The sequence below is a fragment of the Bufo gargarizans genome, chromosome 2 (assembly GCF_014858855.1).
Source record: "Bufo gargarizans isolate SCDJY-AF-19 chromosome 2, ASM1485885v1, whole genome shotgun sequence".
In the NCBI taxonomy this organism is placed as follows: Eukaryota; Metazoa; Chordata; class Amphibia; order Anura; family Bufonidae; genus Bufo; species Bufo gargarizans.
Window position 1 is genome coordinate 651,179,652 of NC_058081.1, and position 17,574 is coordinate 651,197,225.

General features: G+C 47.0%; 1 protein-coding gene across 1 annotated transcript in view; it reads right to left on the reverse strand.

Moving 5' to 3' along the window:
* LOC122928906 (guanylate-binding protein 1-like) overlaps positions 1 to 16,619 on the reverse strand; it is a 74,658-nt gene extending 58,039 nt beyond the window's left edge. The window contains exon 1 of the mRNA XM_044282220.1: positions 16,418 to 16,619. Within this exon, the coding sequence (XP_044138155.1) occupies positions 16,418 to 16,601 (184 nt within the window). The 5' untranslated portion in view covers positions 16,602 to 16,619. The remainder of the gene's footprint in view (positions 1 to 16,417) is intronic.
* Positions 16,620 to 17,574: the final 955 nt, after the last annotated feature.

Consider the following 17,574-nt stretch of genomic DNA (forward strand, 5'->3'; position numbering starts at 1 on the left):
GACTTGCCCCCTCACAGGGAGTACGATTGCCCTATTAATCTCATCCCAGGCGCCAAGCTGCCTAAATCTCGTTTATACAATCTCTCCCAACCTGAAAGGGTCGCTATGCGTGCTTATATCTCAGAGTCTGAGAAAGGGACACATACGACCCTCGAAGTCACCTGTTGCCGCTGTTTTTTTCTTTGTTAAGAAAAAAGATAGTTCTTAACCACCTCCGGACCCCTGTACGCACCGATGCGTCCGGAAGGTGGTTGATTCATTCCTCCTGGACGCATCGGCGCGTCATCTCGCGAGACGCGAGATTTCCTGTGAACGCGCGCGCGCTCACAGGAACGGAAGGTAAGAGACAGGATCTCCAGCCTGCCAGCGGCGATCGTTCGCTGGCAGGCTGGACATGCGATTTTTTTAACCCCTAACAGGTATATTAGACGCTGTTTTGATAACAGCGTCTAATATACCTGCTACCTGGTCCTCTGGTGGTCCCTTTTGTTTGGATCGACCACCAGAGGACACAGGCAGCTGTGTAAAGTACCACAAAACACTACACTACACCCCCCGCCCTCTGTCACTTATTAACCCTTTATGAACCACTGATCACCCCTGATCACCCCATATAGACTCCCTGATCACCCCCCTGTCATTGATCACCCCCGTCATTGATCACCCCCCTGTAAGGCTCCATTCAGACGTCCGTATGATTTTTACGGATCCACGGATACATGGATCGGATCCTCAAAACACAGACGGACATCTGAATGGAGCCTTACAGGGGGATGATCAATGACAAGGGGGTGATCACGCATATAGACTTCCTGATCACTTCCCTGTCATTGATCACCCCCCTGTAAGGCTCCATTCAGAGGTCCGTATGATTTTTACGGATCCACTGATACATGGATCGGATCCGCAAAACGCATACGGACGTCTGAATGGAGCCTTACAAGGGGGTGATCAATGACAGGGGGGTGATCACCTCATATACACTCCCTGATCACCCCTCTGTCATTGATCACCCCTCTGTCATTAATCACCGCCCTGTAAGGCTCCATTCAGACGTCCGCATGTGTTTTGCGGATCCGATCCATGTATCCGTAAAAATCATACGGACGTCTGAATGGAGCCTTACAGGGGGGTGATCAATGACAGGGGGGTGATCAGGGAATCTATATGGGTGATCACCCCTCTGTCATTGATCACCCTCCTGTAAGGCTCCATTCAGACGTCCGCATGTGTTTTGCGGATCCGATCCATGTATCCATGTATCCGTAAAAATCATACGGACGTCTGAATGGAGCCTTACAGGGGGGTGATCAATGACAGGGGGGTGATCAATGACAGGGAAGTGATCAGGAAGTCTATATGCGTGATCACCCCCTTGTCATTGATCACCCCCCTGTAAGGCTCCATTCAGACATTTTTTAGGCCCAAGTTAGCGGAAATATATATATATATTTTTTTTGTTTGTTTTTTCTTACAAAGTCTCATATTCCACTAACTTGTGTCAAAAAATAAAATCTCACATGAACTCACCATACCCCTCACGGAATCCAAATGCGTAAAAATGTTTTGACATTTATATTCCAGACTTCTTCTCACGCTTTAGGGCCCCTAAAAAGCCAGGGCAGTATAAATACCCCACATGTGACCCCATTTCGGAAAGAAGATACCCCAAGGTATTCCGTGAGGGGCATATTGAGTCCATGAAAGATTGAAATTTTTGTCCCAAGTTAGCGGAAAGTGAGACTTTGTGAGAAAAACAAAAAAAAAAATAACAATTTCCGCTAACTTATGCAAAAAAAATAAAAATTCTATGAACTCGCCATGCCCCTCACGGAATACCTTGGGGTGTCTTCTTTCCAAAGTGGGGTCACATGTGGGGTATTTATACTGCCCTGCCTTTTTAGGGGCCCTAAAGCGTGAGAAGAAGTCTGGGATCCAAATGTCTAAAAATGCCCTCCTAAAAGGAATTTGGGCCGCTTTGCGCATCTAGACTGCAAAAAAGTGTCACACATGTGGTATCGCCGTACTCAGGAGAAGCTGGGGAATGTGTTTTGGGGTGTCATTTTACATATACCCATGCTGGGTGAGATATATATCTTGGTCAAATGCCAACTTTGTATAAAAAAATTGGAAAAGTTGTCTGTTGCCGAGATATTTCTCTCACCCAGCATGGGTATATGTAAAATGACACCCCAAAACACATTCCCCAACTTCTCCTGAGTACGGCGATACCACATGTGTGACACTTTTTTGCAGCCAAGGTGGGCAAAGGGGCACACATTCCAAAGTGCACCTTTCGTATTTCACCGGTCATTTTTTACAGATTTTGATTGCAAACTTCTTCTCACACATCTGGGCCCCTAGAATGCCAGGGCAGTATAACTACCCCACAAGTGACCCCATTTTGGAAAGAAGACACCCCAAGGTATTTTGTGATGGGCATAGTGAGTTCATGGAAGTTTTTATTTTTTGTCACAAGTTAGTGGAATATGAGACTTTGTAAGAAAAAAAAAAAAAAATCATCATTTTCCGCTAACTTGTGACAAAAAATAAAAAGTTCTATGAACTCACTATGCCCATCAGTGAATACCTTAGGGTGTCTACTTTCCGAAATGGGGTCATTTGTGGGGTTTTTCTACTGTCTGGGCATTGTAGAACCTCAGGAAACATGACAGGTGCTCAGAAAGTCAGAGCTGCTTCAAAAAGCGGAAATTCTCATTTTTGTACCATAGTTTGTAAACGCTATAACTTTTACCCAAACATTTTTTTTTATCAAAGACATGTAGAACAATAAATTTAGCGAAAAATTTATATATGGATGTCGTTTTTTTTGCAAAATTTTACTAACTACTGAAAGTGAAAAATGTCATTTTTTTGCAAAAAAATCGTTAAATTTGGATTAATAACAAAAAAAGTAAAAATGTCAGCAGCAATGAAATACCACCAAATGAAAGCTCTATTAGTGAGAAGAAAAGGAGGTAAAATTCATTTGGGTGGTAAGTTGCATGACCGAGCAATAAACGGTGAAAGTAGTGTAGTGCAGAAGTGTAAAAAGTGGCCTGGTCATTTCAGCTAGCGGGGTTAAAGTGGTTAAAGACCATGTCTGGATTTCAGGGAGCTGAACAATATCACAATTCGTGACCCTTATCCGCTTCCTATGATCCCGGACCTGTTTAACCAGATTGTTGGGGCTAATGTTTTTTCCAAGTTGGATTTAAAGGGATTCTGTCACCTCCCCTAAGCCAAAAAACGATTTTAAAGCAGCCATGCAGCACAGCTTACCTGGATTAGGCTGTGCTCTTTTATCTTGAAATCCGTCCAGCAGTTACTGCAAAAAACGACTTTGATCGATAAGGAAATGTGTCCTGAAGGTGCCCAGAGGGGCGTTTTTTTCTTCTTAGAGAGCCCAGTACCGCCCCTCTTACAGTGCCCAGCCTGCCTTCCTTGTACTTTCTAACCGCCGCCCCCAGCCTGCCACAGCCTCTCCTCCCTCTCCTCCCCCTCCCTCACGCCGAACGAACTCTCGCACAGGCGCAGTACCCACTGAGGGCTGCGCCTGTGCGATCATCAGGAGACTGAGGGCGGCAGCTTCATCTTCGTCACTGGGCATGCGCCGAGCCCAGTGACGTCCGATGCTCGCTCTTCCCTCAGTCAGCAGGGAAGAGCGAGCATCGGACGTCACTGGGCTCGGCGCATGCCCAGTGACGAAGATGAAGCTGCCGCCCTCAGTCTCCTGATGATCGCACAGGCGCAGCCCTCAGTGGGTACTGCGCCTGTGCGAGAGTTCGTTCGGCGTGAGGGAGGGGGAGGAGAGGGAGGAGAGGCTGTGGCAGGCTGGGGGCGGCGGTTAGACAGTACAAGGAAGGCGGGCTGGGCACTGAAAGAGGGGCGGTACTGGGCTCTCTAAGAAGAAAAAAACGCCCCTCTGGGCACCTTCAGGACACATTTCCTTATCGATCAAAGTCGTTTTTTGCAGTAACTGCTGGACGGATTTCAAGATAAAAGAGCACAGCCTAATCCAGGTAAGCTGTGCTTCATGGCTGCTTTAAAATCGTTTTTTGGCTTAGGGGAGGTGACAGAATCCCTTTAAGAGGGGCATACAACCTGGTCAGGGTCAGAGAAGGAGACGAATGGAAGACGGCCTTCAATACCCCTGAGGGCCATTTTGAGAATTTGGTTATGCCTTTTGGTTTGATGAATGCTCCAGCCGTCTTTCAGCATTTTGTGAACAGCATTTTTTATCATTTAATGGGGAAATTTGTATTGGTGTATCTAGATGACATTTAGATTTTTTCTCCTGATTTCAAAACTCATAAGGACCACCTACATCAGGTCTTGCTCATCCTGCGGGAGAATAAATTGTACGCTAAACTGGAAAAATGTGTGTTTGCGGTTCCAGAAATTCAATTTCTGGGGTTTCTTCGCTCCGCTTCTGGTTTTCGCATGGACCCAGAGAAGGTCCGCGCTGTGCTTGAGTGGGAGCTTCCTGAGAATCTGAAGGCGCTGATGCGTTTTTTGGGTTTTGCCAATTATTACAGGAAGTTTATTTTGAATTATTCCTCTGTTGTTAAACCACTCACTGATATGACTAGAAAGGTAGAGGCGCGTAAGGCCTTTTCTAGTATCAAGGAGAGTTTTGCTTCCGCTCCCATCCTGGTACAACCTGATATCTCTCTGCCCTTCATAGTTGAGGTGGACGCTTCTGAGGTGGGTCTGGGTGTGGGTGCGGTCTTGTCTCAGGGTCCCTCTCCTGCCAAATGGCGACCGTGTGCCTTTTTCTCGAAGAAACTCTCCTCCGCAGAGAGAAATTACGATGTGGGAGATAGGGAGTTGTTGGCCATCAAGTTAGCTTTTTAGGAATGGCGCCATTGGCTAGAGGGAGCCAGACACCCTATTACCGTGTTTACTGACCATAAGAATCTGGCCTACTTGGAGTCAGCCAAGTGTCTGAACCCGAGACAGGCCAGATGGTCTTTGTTCTTTTCAAGGTTTAATTTTGTTGTCACGTTCCTCCCTGGGGTTAAGAATGTGAAGGCGGATGCCCTGTCACGTTGTTTTCCGGAAGGGGGGAACTTTGAAGACCCGGGTCCCATTTTGGATTAAGGGGTGGTTGTGTCTGCTCTTTATCCTGAATTGGAGGCAGAGGTTCAGGCAGCGGCTCCTGATCTTTGTCCTCCTGGGAGGTTATTTGTGCCTCTCACTTTACGACACAAGGTTTTTAAGGAGCACCACGATCCTGTCCTTGCTGGGCACCCGGGGGGTAGAGCCACAGTGGATCTCATTGCTCGGAGATTCTGGTGGCCGGCTCTTCGTAAGTCGGTTGAGGGTTTTGTGGCAGCCTGCGAGACTTGCGCTCGTGCCAAAGTCCCTCATTCACGGCCATCGGGTCCTCTCCTTCCGTTACCCATTCCTTCCCGTCCTTGGACACATCTGTCCATGGATTTCATTACAGACCTGCCTCGTTCCTCGGGGAAGACTGTGATTCTGGTGGTGGTGGACCGTTTTAGCAAAATGGCGCATTTTGTTCCTTTTCCTGGTTTGCCCAATGCTAAAACGCTGGTGCAGGCATTTATTGATCACATTGTCAAACTGCATGGTATTCCTTCAGACATAGTCTCTAATAGGGGCACGCAGTTTGTTTCCAGATTCTGGAAGGCCTTCTGTTCTCGCTTGGGGGTTCGGTTGTCACTCTCTTCTGCTTTCCACCCGCAGTCGAATGGCCAGACAGAGTGCGTCAATCAGAATCTGGAGACATATCTGCGTTGTTTTGTGGCGGAGAATCAGGAGGATTGGTGTTCTTTTCTCTCCCTTGTTGAGTTTGCTTTAAATAACCACACTGCATTTACCCAGTGTGCTGTTATGGAGATATAACGGCCCTGACCGTGTTTACTGGTCCACGTATCCGTAGTCAGGTGCACCTTGCCACCGATGGCACACCTGATTTTGTCCACTACTTGGTTGTGAAGGGAAGGAATGGCTCGCCTTGAAAAGTAGTGGCGGCTGGGTATGACGTACTGTGGGACAGCCACTGCCATAAGGCCTTTAAAACTATCCGTCTCCACCAGACGGAATGACAGCATTTCAAAAGGCAAGTCATTTAGAAATGCTGGCATTCAGGACTAGGGATCAAGGGTGGGTAGGTGGGTACTTCCTCTTCCTCTCCGGCGTTTGGGATATGGAGAGCTGAATGCTTCCGTGTGACATTGTGGAGATGCTTGGTGACCCAGGTGTTGGTGTTGCTGGTAGATACTCAGTTTGTGGGGTGCCAGGTGGCACTGTCACTCCAGAGGTGGTTGAAGAGAGACCTTTCTTGGTTTTTGAGGTGTCTACTCCGCTGCAGCTCGTGCTTTGCACTTAAATGCCTGGTCATGCAAGTTGTGCTCAGGTTGAGAACGTTTATGCCTCGCTTCAGGCTCTGATTGCACAACGTGCAAACCACTCGTGTCTTGTCATCAGCACATTGTCTGAAGAACTGCCACGCCAGGGAACTCCTTGGAGCTGGCTTTGGTGTGCTCGGTCCCTTGCTGCGGTGGGAAGTAGGAGACGTACTGTCTAGAGGACGGCCGCTCCACCTTTGCACCCTGCTCCCTCTTCTGCTGTACTGGTGACTCTGTGCGACCACTGCCTCTTCCTCCGAACTACATAGGTCACTCGCATAATCTTGATTCCATGTGGGGTCGAGGACCTCATCGTCCTCCACATCATCTTTCACCCAGTCTTCACCACTGACTTCCTTGTCGGTCTGCACACTTTCGAAAGCCCCAGCAGTTGGCACCTGTGTTTCGTCATCATCCGAGACGTGCTGCGATGGTCCTCCCATGTACTCATCTTGAAAGATAAGTGGTTGGGCATCGGTGCACTCAATCTCTTCCACTTCTGGGGCAGGGCTAGGTGGATGGCCCTGTGAAACCCTGCTAACAGAGTCATCAAAAAGCAGAAGAGGCTGCTGCATGACTTGGGGCTCAGACTGCTTGGCTGATTTGCAAGGGGGTGAGGTGAAAGACTGATTGACATTGGCTGCAGGTGCCAACTGTGGTCTTTCAGCAGGAGACTGGGTAGGAGACAATGTGAAGGAACTGGATCCACTTTCAGCAACCCAATCTACTATCCCCTGTACTTGTTCAGGCCTCACCATTCGTAGAGCAGCATTAGGCCCGACCAAATACTGCTGCAGGTTTTGTCGCCTACTCGCACCTGAGGAAAAGGTTTCACTTGTGCGTGTAGCTGGCACAGATCGACCACGTCCTCTCCCTGCAACAGGAGCACCACTAGCAGCACCACGACCTGGGCCACGTCCCTTATTTGAGGCTCTCCTCATATCTTTTAAATTTAGGATCTTGCCCTAAATGGGTGTTTAATTAATAGTAGAATAGAACAACAGTATGTAAAGGGTGTATCTCACACGGCCTGAACCAGACTAGGCCTGAATAAAAGGTTTTTTTTGCCCAAAATGGCTGTATTTCAAATGCCTAATTCAAACCCCTGTATGTAGAGGTAGTATCTCAGAGGGCCTGAACCTTTGTAGGCCTGCAGTAAATATATATTTGCACAAAAAGGCTGTATTTCAAATGCCTAATTCAAACCCCTGTATGTAGAGGGGGTATCTCACAGGGCCTGAACCAGTGTAGGCCTGAATTCAATATTGGTGCACCAAATGGCGGTATTTAAAATCTCTGAATGTAACCCAGATGTATTAAGTGTGTATCTCACAATGACATCTGCATCAAAGGCTGCCAACTAAATTTTTTGTGCCCAAACGACTGTTTGTTTAAAAACGGAATTTCACAGCAGTATATAGGCCTGTAATTTCACACGTGCTGATGCTGCAAGGCCTGAAAATAGTGTTTTTTGTCAAAAGAGTGTGTTTTTCAAACCCCAGAAAATGATGGGTGTATTTCTACCTTAAATTGCACACTGACTAATACAGATGTTGTCGTTTGCCCCCAAAAAATGGTGATTTGCAATGTCCCAAAAGCTCAGATGCAGTGCTGGTGCACTGAGCTTGCATAAAATGGCCGCCGCCGCCCTCCTAACTAACAGAATTATAAAAGTTATTTTTATTTTGTCAATGGGCTCAGGGCAGGGTAAAACGATAGTGCTCTGCACCCACACAACTATTTCTAGGTAGATCGCTGAGTTAGATTCTCTTCTATTCTCTCCCTGAAATCACAAGTCCAGCATCCTTTCCCTACACTAAGCACAGCAGAGTGACGGGCAGCGCTACGTGACTCAAGCTTATATAGAGCCTGGGTCACATGCTGCTCTGTCCAATCACAGCCATGCCATTAGTAGGCATGGCTGTGATGGCCTCTTGGGGCAAGTAGTATGACGCTTGTTGATTGGCTGCTGTGCAGCCTTTCAAAAAGCGCCAAGAAAGCAGCGAACACCGAACCCAAACCCAAACTTTTACGGAAATGTTCGGGTTCGGTTCCGGGGTCCCAAAATCCTAAAGTTCAGTACGAACTCAAACTTTACAGTTCGGGTTCGCTCAACCCTATATATGTTAAACCCTTTAAAACATAACTTTTACTCTTCAATTTATAAAATAATACCACCGTAGTGGTTCACCAGTGAAAAGTGATAAGACAAACAACAATAATCAAAGATACAAAATGTTCCTGGGAGCTAGTCGTAGATGCATCTATAGAGGGGTGAGTGAACAGGGCCGTCAGCCCAGGAACGAGGACAGGGAGTCTCCACCATCAGGGGACGTCCCTGGGCTGAGGTCTTAGCCAGGGTGAGCATAGGGAGAGTATAGTTTTGCCCACCGCTCCCCTTAGCTGCCTTGTGTTCACTCACCCCTCTATAGATGCATCTACGACTAGCTCCCAGGAACATTTTGTATCTTTGATTATTGTTGTTTGTCTTATCACTTTTCACTGGTGAACCACTACGGTGGTATTATTTTATAAATTGAAGAGTAAAAGTTATGTTTTAAAGGGATCAATACTGCTGGACATTATATTTTGACTTTGTGATCCTCTTTTATTGATTTATATTGATTAAGCTGGACATTTCTATATATGTTAAAACTTTAACCTTTATTATTTACTTTTAAAACAAAAATACTCAGAGAAACCAATACTACAAGGTAATTCAAAAATATCAGGTTGCAGTTTCGGGCTAAGTCAGTTAATTTATGTCTTTTTTGGGGAGCTGTCGCTCACTCTACATTCTATTTAAGAGGTGGTTAACCTCATGGATACTCTGTGGCCATGTATCACCGCAGGTTAGCAGGTGTGTTTTCAATGGTGAATTATTTGGTGTCCCTATAGGTCCTAAGTATAGGAATTTCTATTGTAAATAGATGAGATATATTCTTATATCCCTATTCATTCACACATCTCACACGCTGGGAGATCAGGCAGTTTGCCTCCGAACATTTGCACAATATGTATTGAGCTGCACAATTATTGCGACCCTACTAGTTCTGGATCTTGCCCTATACTGCAACCTGTCTAAAAATTGTAGATTGTCACTACCCCACCTGACATGTTTCGCCGCGATGTGTCTTCGTCAGGGGAGTTGGGGGCTAGAAAGAAGACCCCCCCAAGGTATTCCGTATGGCGAGTTCTTAGAATTTTTATTTTTTTGGCACAAGTTAGCGGAAAATGATGATGTTTTTTTTGGTTTTTTTTTTACAAAGTCTCATATTCCACTAACTTGTGACAAAAAATAAAAACTTCCATGAACTCGCCATGCCCATCACGAAATACCTTGGGGTGTCTTCTTTCCAAAATGGGGTCACTTGTGGGGTATTTATACTTCCCTGGTATTTTAGGGGCCCTAATGCGTGAGAAGTAGTTTGAAATCAAAAGGTGTAAAAAATGCCCTGTGAAATCCTAAAGGTGCCCTTTGGAATATGTGCCCCTTTGCCCACCTAGGCTGCAAAAAAGTGTCACACATGTGGTATCGCCGTACTCAGGAGAAGTTGGGCAATGTGTTTTGGGGTGTCTTTTTACATATGCCCATGGTGGGTGAGAGAAATATCTCTCTAAAAAGACAACTTTTCTCATTTTTTTATACAAAGTTGTCATTTGACAGCGATATTTATCTCACCCAGCATGGGCATATGTAAAAAGACACCCCAAAACACATTGCTCAACTTCTCCTGAGTACGGCGATACCACATGTGTGACACTTTTTTGCAGCTTAGGTGCGCAAAGGGGCCCAAATTCCTTTTAGGGGGGCATTTTTAGACATTTGGATTCCAGACTTCTCACACTTTAGGGCCCCTAAAATGCCAGGGCAGTATAAATACCCCACATGTGACCCCATTTTGGAAAGAAGACGCCCCAAGGTATTCCATGAGGGGCATGGCGAGTTCATAGAAGATTTTATTTTTTTGCACAAGTTAGCGGAAGTTGATTTTCTTTTGTTTTTTCTCACAAAGTCTCCCTTTCCGCTAACTTGGGACAAAAATTTCAATCTTTCATGGACTCAATATGCCCCTCAGCGAATACCTTGGGGTGTCTTCTTTCCAAAATGGGGTCATTTGTGGGGTGTTTGTACTGCCCTAGCATTTGAGGGTCTCCACAATCATTACATGTATGGCCAGCATTAGGAGTTTCTGCTATTCTCCTTATATGGAGCATACGGGTAATGATATATTTTTTTTTCCGTTCAGCCTCTGGGCTGAAAGAAAAAAATGATCAGCACAGATTTCTTCATTCGCATCGATCAATGTGGATGAAAAAATCTCTGCCAAAAAAAAAGGAGGGGAAAGGCGTCTGCCAGGACATAGGAGCTCCCCCCAACATCCAAACCCACTCAGCTCGTATGCCCTGGCAAACCAGATTTCTCCATTTCCACATCAATTGTTGTGGATGAATAAATCATTGCCGGGATTTTTATATTTTTTTTATAAAAAAGGTTTGCCAAAGCATATGAACACCGCCCCTCAGCTCATAAGCCTCGGCAAACATATCTTTTTTACTGCAGAGGAGAAATCTCGACTTGCAGCGCCGCATACACCGACTTGTGTGTAATCTGACAGCAGCGCAATGCTTCTGTCAGAATGCACATCAGTGCTGCAGCTGCTTGATCCACCTAGAAGGTAAAAAAAAAAAAAAACAGGCCGCAATGCAATAAATTTACTAACTTTATATAACATTTGAACAGAACATTAACTTTTATAAACTTTTGAAACAGAACAATAACTTTTTTTGCTTACCTGTGATTTTTTTTTTTTTTACCTTTAGAGGACAAACCTCTCCTTCCCCATGGGACAATGTGCAAAGCGCAAATCGCAAAGAGATGTGGCGAAGTACATTATGCACTTTGGAGAGGTTTGTGGCAGCTCTGTGTGAAAGGGCCCTAAGACCCCTGTGTGCCTGTCCTGTGTCACGCGATCCCTATACTAATAGTGTACCTGAGTGTGGTACTTGCGGAAACACTCCCCTATGCATAGGGTAGGCTGGTCAGGACAGTCAGGACAAAAAACGGTGGTGTCACGCCTTATTCCACCCCTGCTACAGACACGACATCTTTTTCTTGGGGAACGGTGAGTTGGGCTACCAGGATAGACGGGAAGTGTCTGCCATGTAGCCGGCTCACTACATCAGGGACTTGGGGCACGGACCCTTCTGGATACAGGATTTCCAAAATGATCTCTTCCTGGAATTTTAGGAAGGATCCTGTTCTCCCAGCCTTACTGTAGAGAACAAAACTATTGTACATCGCCAATTGAATCAAATATACAGACACCTTCTTATACCAGCGTCTGGTGCGGCGGAAAACTAAATAGGGAGCCAACATCTGGTCATTGAAGTCCACCCCTCCCATGTAAAGGTTATAGTCGTGGACAGAGAGGGGTTTCACAATGACTCCAGTTGCCCTTTCAATTTGGACAGTCATGTCTGCGTGAATGGTGGACAGAAGGTAAACGTCCCTCTTGTCCCTCCGCTTCACCGCGAGCAGTTCTTGGTCACACGAGGCAGCCCTCTCCCCCCGTGCAAGTCGGGTACTAACGAGCCGTTGGGGGAAGCCCCGGCGACTAGGTCGCGCGGTGCCACAGAATTGAATTCCGACTAGATGCAAGTGCCGAAAGAGGGCCACGCTTGAGTAAAAATTGTCCACGTATAAGTGGTACCCCTTGTGGAGTAAGGGTGACACCAAGTCCCAGACAATCTTGCCACTGCTCCCCAGGTAGTCAGGACAGCCGACCGGCTCCAGTTTTGAGTCTTTTCCCTCATAGACCCTAAAACGATATGTATAGCCTGTGGCCCTTTCACAGAGCTTATACAGTTTGACCCCATACCGGGCGCGCTTGCTGGAGATGTACTGTTTTATGCCAAGGCGCCCGGTAAAATGTACTAGGGACTCGTCTATGCAGATGTTTTGATTAGGGGTATACGCATCTGCAAATCTGGATGACAAATGGTCTATGAGGGGCTGAATTTTGTGGAGCCGGTCATAAGCAGGGTGGCCTCTTGGATGACAGGTGTTATTGTCAGCGAAATGCATAAAGCACATGATGACCTCAAAACGTGCCCTGGACATTACATGCTCATGTTCTCTGCTGCAATGTATTGGGTCTTTAGACCAATATGACCGCAATACATTTTTTTTAGTTAGACCTAGAGTTGTTGCGATACCAAATTTTTGATTCGGTTTCGATACCATGAAAAAGTATTGCGATACTCAATACCATGCGAAAAAAATAAACCAAAAAAGCTACGTGCATTACGCATTTTTAAAAATGGCGAATCGCACAGTTTTTATTAATTTTTTTCTGTTCCGGCGTTCACCACCTAGATTTTTTTTATATTTTAATAGTTTGGACTTTTCTGACGTGGCGATATGTAATATGTTTATTATTTATATATTTTATATGTGAAATTGGGAAAAGGGGGTGATTTATACTTCATATTTTGGTGAGGGTTGTTTTTAAAAAAAAAAAATATTTTACACTTTTTATTTAATAACTATTTCCTCCCTTAGGGGCTAGAACCTGGGATCTTTCATCCCTTGTCCTATTCACCCTGATAGATCTCTATCAGGGTGAATAGGACTTCACACTGTCCCTGCTGCTCTGTGCTTTGTGCACACAGCAGCAGGGAGACTACCATGGCAACCAGGGCTTCTGTAGCGTCCTGGCTGCCATGGTAACCGCTCGGAGCCCCAGGCTTACACAGCTGGGGCTCTGATCAGAAGCTGCCACTGCCACCAATGAGGGGGAGGGGAGAGGACCCTGTGCCCACTGCCACCAATGATTTTAATACTGGGGGGTTGAGAGGGGCCGGCGCACTGTGCCACCAATGATTTTAATGGGATGGGGGGTTGAGGGGGGGCACACTGCACCACCAATGATAATTACCCCTTTATACAGGAGGCGGGTACTGGCAGATCAGCGGCAGTTAACCCCTTAGGTGCCGCACCTGAGGGGTTAACTGCCGCTGATCGCAGCTCCCTGTCAGGGGCAGGGTGCAGGCAATGCGATTCTGCTGCCGGCACCCGCCTCCTGTATTGTGTTAAAGACTGACTGACTACTTTATATGGGACTCCAGACTTTCACTATCAGGCCACACAGAGCGGCGCCCAGCGATGTCTCAGCACTCACCATTAGTCCTGGGCGCTGCTCCGTTCGCCCGCAGTGCCCCATTACTGTCTCCTCTCCTGCTCCACATGCTGCTGATTACTATCGGAGCGATGGGAGGAGACATCAGCTTCACTAGTGGGCGTTCCTTCTCCCTGGCTGTAGCGCTGTCCAATCGCAGCGCAGGGAAAAGGAACGCCCACTAGTGAAGCTGATGTCTCCTCCACATCGCTCCGATAGTAATCAGCAGCATGTGGAGCAGGAGAGGAGATGGTAATGGGGCACTGCGGGCGAACGGAGCGGCGCCCAGGACTAATGGTGAGTGCTGGGACATCGCTGGGCACCGCTCTGTGTACGAAAGGTCGTATCATTGGTGGCGCAGTGCGCCCACCCCTCCTCCGCCCCTCTCTTCTCATTGGTGGCAGCGGCAGCAGCACAGGGGGAGGGAGGACAGCTTTCTTCTCCCCGTGCTGCTGAGAGAACATGAGCGCGCCGACAGCAGCGCGCTCATGTTCAGAGATACTAGACTGCGCAGAAGCGCAGCCCAGTATCGAAAAAACGGAAATCCCGGTATCGTATCGATACCGGGACAAAAGTATCGATTGGGTATCGAAATTTCGATACCCGCAACAACCCTAGTTAGACCCATGCTGAGGATAAGGCCCAAAAATATTTTAAACTCGGAAACTGACTGGTTTCCACCGGTAAGGCTGGGCATAGAAGCTTTCCGGATTGGCGGTAATAAACTGTGTGGCGTAACGGTTGGTTTCTGCCACAACTAGGTCATAGAGATCCGCGGTGAAGAACAGCCCAAAAAACTGAAGGGCCGATCCTAAATGAGCCGTCTCCACACGAACTCCAGACTGGGCGGTGAAAGGGGGCAATACGGGTGCGGTGGAAGCAGGGGAGTGCCAATTAGGATTTTGCAGCACCTCTGGTAGACTAAGGGTTCTACGGGCCTGTGAACATGGTGGCTGCGATGGGGGAGTTATTGCACGTGCCACCGTACCAGCTTGAACTGCCCTTCTGGTGCTCGCCACTTCACCAGGGAATACGGCAGTGCTGGTAGAAGGTCCAGGATGTGCTGCGCTGCTGGTGTATGCCTCACCATAAGCAAGATCAGGGCTAGCACCACTCTGCTGCAAATGAGGCTCATCATGCGGGGTATGGAGAACCCCGACATGGGATCGGGTACGCCTGACCGTAGCAGGGACCTCAACCTCGTCATCTTCGCCAGCGGTTAGAGTGCCACTGCTGTCTACAGGTTCATATTCTGAACCACTGGATTCAGCGGGTGAGGCATCCCCATCGCTTTCATCCATCACAGACAGAATCCTGTAGGCCTCTTCAGCGGAATACCCCCTTGTTTGACATTTTGGGTTCACTAAATTTAGGGGGTATTCCTCTGAGACTACCCAGGAAAAAGAGCAAACCTACCTAGTAAAAAGGAGTGCGTGCGAAGTAAAGCTGCGATCACTAATAAAGATCCAGAAAGCTCAAAAGTGATCTTTATAGCGGCGCAGCGATTTTACGGTGTTTTTGCAGTGATCAGAAAAAAAAATCTTCTGTCACTGCGGCGGGGCGGACTGAACGCAAGTGTGCGCACAAGATCAGGTCTGATCGGGCGAACACTGCGTTTTGTAGAGCCTAAGGTGACCCTAATGTACTGATATAGATCTGAATGCGATCAGCCTTGATCACTTACAGATACTATATAGTACTAGTGCTGATTAGCGACAGCGATGACGCTAATCAGCGACTAATCAGTGACTGCGGTGGGCTGGGCGCTAACTACCTAACAAGTAGCTAACTAACTGGCGGTGATAAGGGACCCTTACAGGGTGGAGGTGGACAAGGGGGTGATCAGGGAGTCTAGTATGGGTGATCAGGTGCTAAATAAGGGGTTAATAAATGACAGGGTAATGTCTAATGTGTAGTGTGGTGATTTGGTGCCACTTACAGAGCTGCCTGTGTCCTCTGGTGGTCGATCCAAGCAAAAGGACCACCAGAGGACCAGGTAGCAGTTATATCAGACGCTATTTTCAAAATAGCGTCTGACATACCACTTTGATTGGTCATTTCAAGAATCCACAGCCTGCCAACCAATGATCGCAGCCGGCAGGCTGCAGATCAACTTGTGAAGTACGCGATCCTGTGAACGCGCGCTCCTGTAAGCGCGCGTTCACAGGAAATCTCGGCTCACGCGAGATGACGCCGATCGGCATTAGTGTGACCTGGCAGCGCCGCAGCAATCACGCCTTTCGGCGTTAGCGAGACGGGAGGTGGTTAAAACACACCTGCTAACCTGCGGTGATACATGGCCACAGAGTTTCCATGAGGTTAACCACCTCTTAAATAGAATGTAGAGTGAGCGACAGCTCCCCAAAAAAGACATAAATTAACTGACTTAGCCCGAAACTGCAACCTGATATTTTTTAATTATCTTGTAGTATTGGTTTCTCTGAGCATTTTTGTTATAAAAGTAAATAATAAAGGATAAAGTTTTAACATATAGATAGGACCCCTAAAAGGAGTTTTTGGTCAGGTGATCGTGGTTTGATTTTTCTTACAATCTCCTGAGGGCCCTATAGGGACAGAAATCTGGTTGTTGGAATGATGGTTGTCACATCAGTCCACCTATTCCAGTAATGTCCACAGGATTATCGGTGGGCATCCGGGACAGATGAAAGTGAGGCTGACAACCTTGTTCCCACCCTCCACTCTATAAGACGGAAGACAGCTGATTAAAATGAGAAAACAGTTCTGTAGAATATGGAAAAAAGAGACAACATGGCCACCTTCCTTCGGGAACAGCGCCGCTCTTCCCCGCAGGCTGTGTTTGGTATTGCAGTTCAGCCCCAACTCCAGTTTGTTACTCACCATTATTGCGTCCCACCAGCCGGTTCATCAAGAAGGATTTTCCTGTCCTGTATTTTCCTACAATGGACACGACGATCACCGGTTCAGAGATCCTGGAGAGAATTTTCTTAGCCTCTTGGTTGACCACCAGATTACTCCCAACATTTTCTATCAGACACACCGGGAGCGGCATTAATGGTGCCATATTGATGGAATACGGGCTGCAGAGAGGAGAAGGAGGAGGATGATGCAACACCATAAAATATCTGTCCACCCTTACCTCTGAGGTTGTCACCTGGCTGTCCAACCAACAGTCATATCACTACCATTAATCTTATTGGACATTTAACCCCTTAACAAACTACCTATTTTTGCCCTAAGGGCCTGGCAATTTCTCTCCTCCGACAGAAGAAGGTAATATGCTAAGGAAAGGACTGAGCTAGCTGTCTGTCTCTCTCTTCTGGTATCCTGGCCAAAGGGCCGGTGACCCAGGGTCTGCAGCTCATCGAGCAGGGTATTCCTGTCTCAGTGTCTTCTTCTGGTCACTTGGGCGGCCAGACAGAGTCTATCCTGCTAAGCAGTGGTTCCTATCCACTAGGGGCTATGACTGCTCTCCTTAAATACAGTTTCTAACTTATCCAGAACTTTCTAGTGGGAGAGGTGGAGTGGAGAAACACAGCCAAACAGAAACAATGTTGCAGTTCATGACTGGCACAGACTTGTGTTGATGTAGTGCCCTGGAGCAGGGGTACTGTGAAGTCTGGACATTCGTGGACATTTGCCCGTTTCCCCTATGCAAAGGGTTCACTTGAAAGGGTTAACCTGCGCTGTTTAATACTGTGTAACTGCATTTTATATGTTGTGATATATATCTTGTTCATTTGCACTGTGTTTGTGAGGCTCTGTGGAAAGGGTTAATGAATACTAAGAGACTTTTGGGACTTGGACTTAAAGAAGAGCATGTTTTAAGGCTCTTTCACACTTGCGTTGTCCGGATCCGTCGTGTTCTCTATTTGCCGGAATTACACGCTGGATCCAGAAAAACGCAAGTGAACTGAAAGCATTTGAAGACGGATCCGTCTTCAAAATGCGTTCAGTGTTACTATGGCAGCCAGGACGCTATTAAAGTCCTGGTTGCCATAGTAGTAGTGGGGAGCGGGGGAGCAGTATACTTAGTC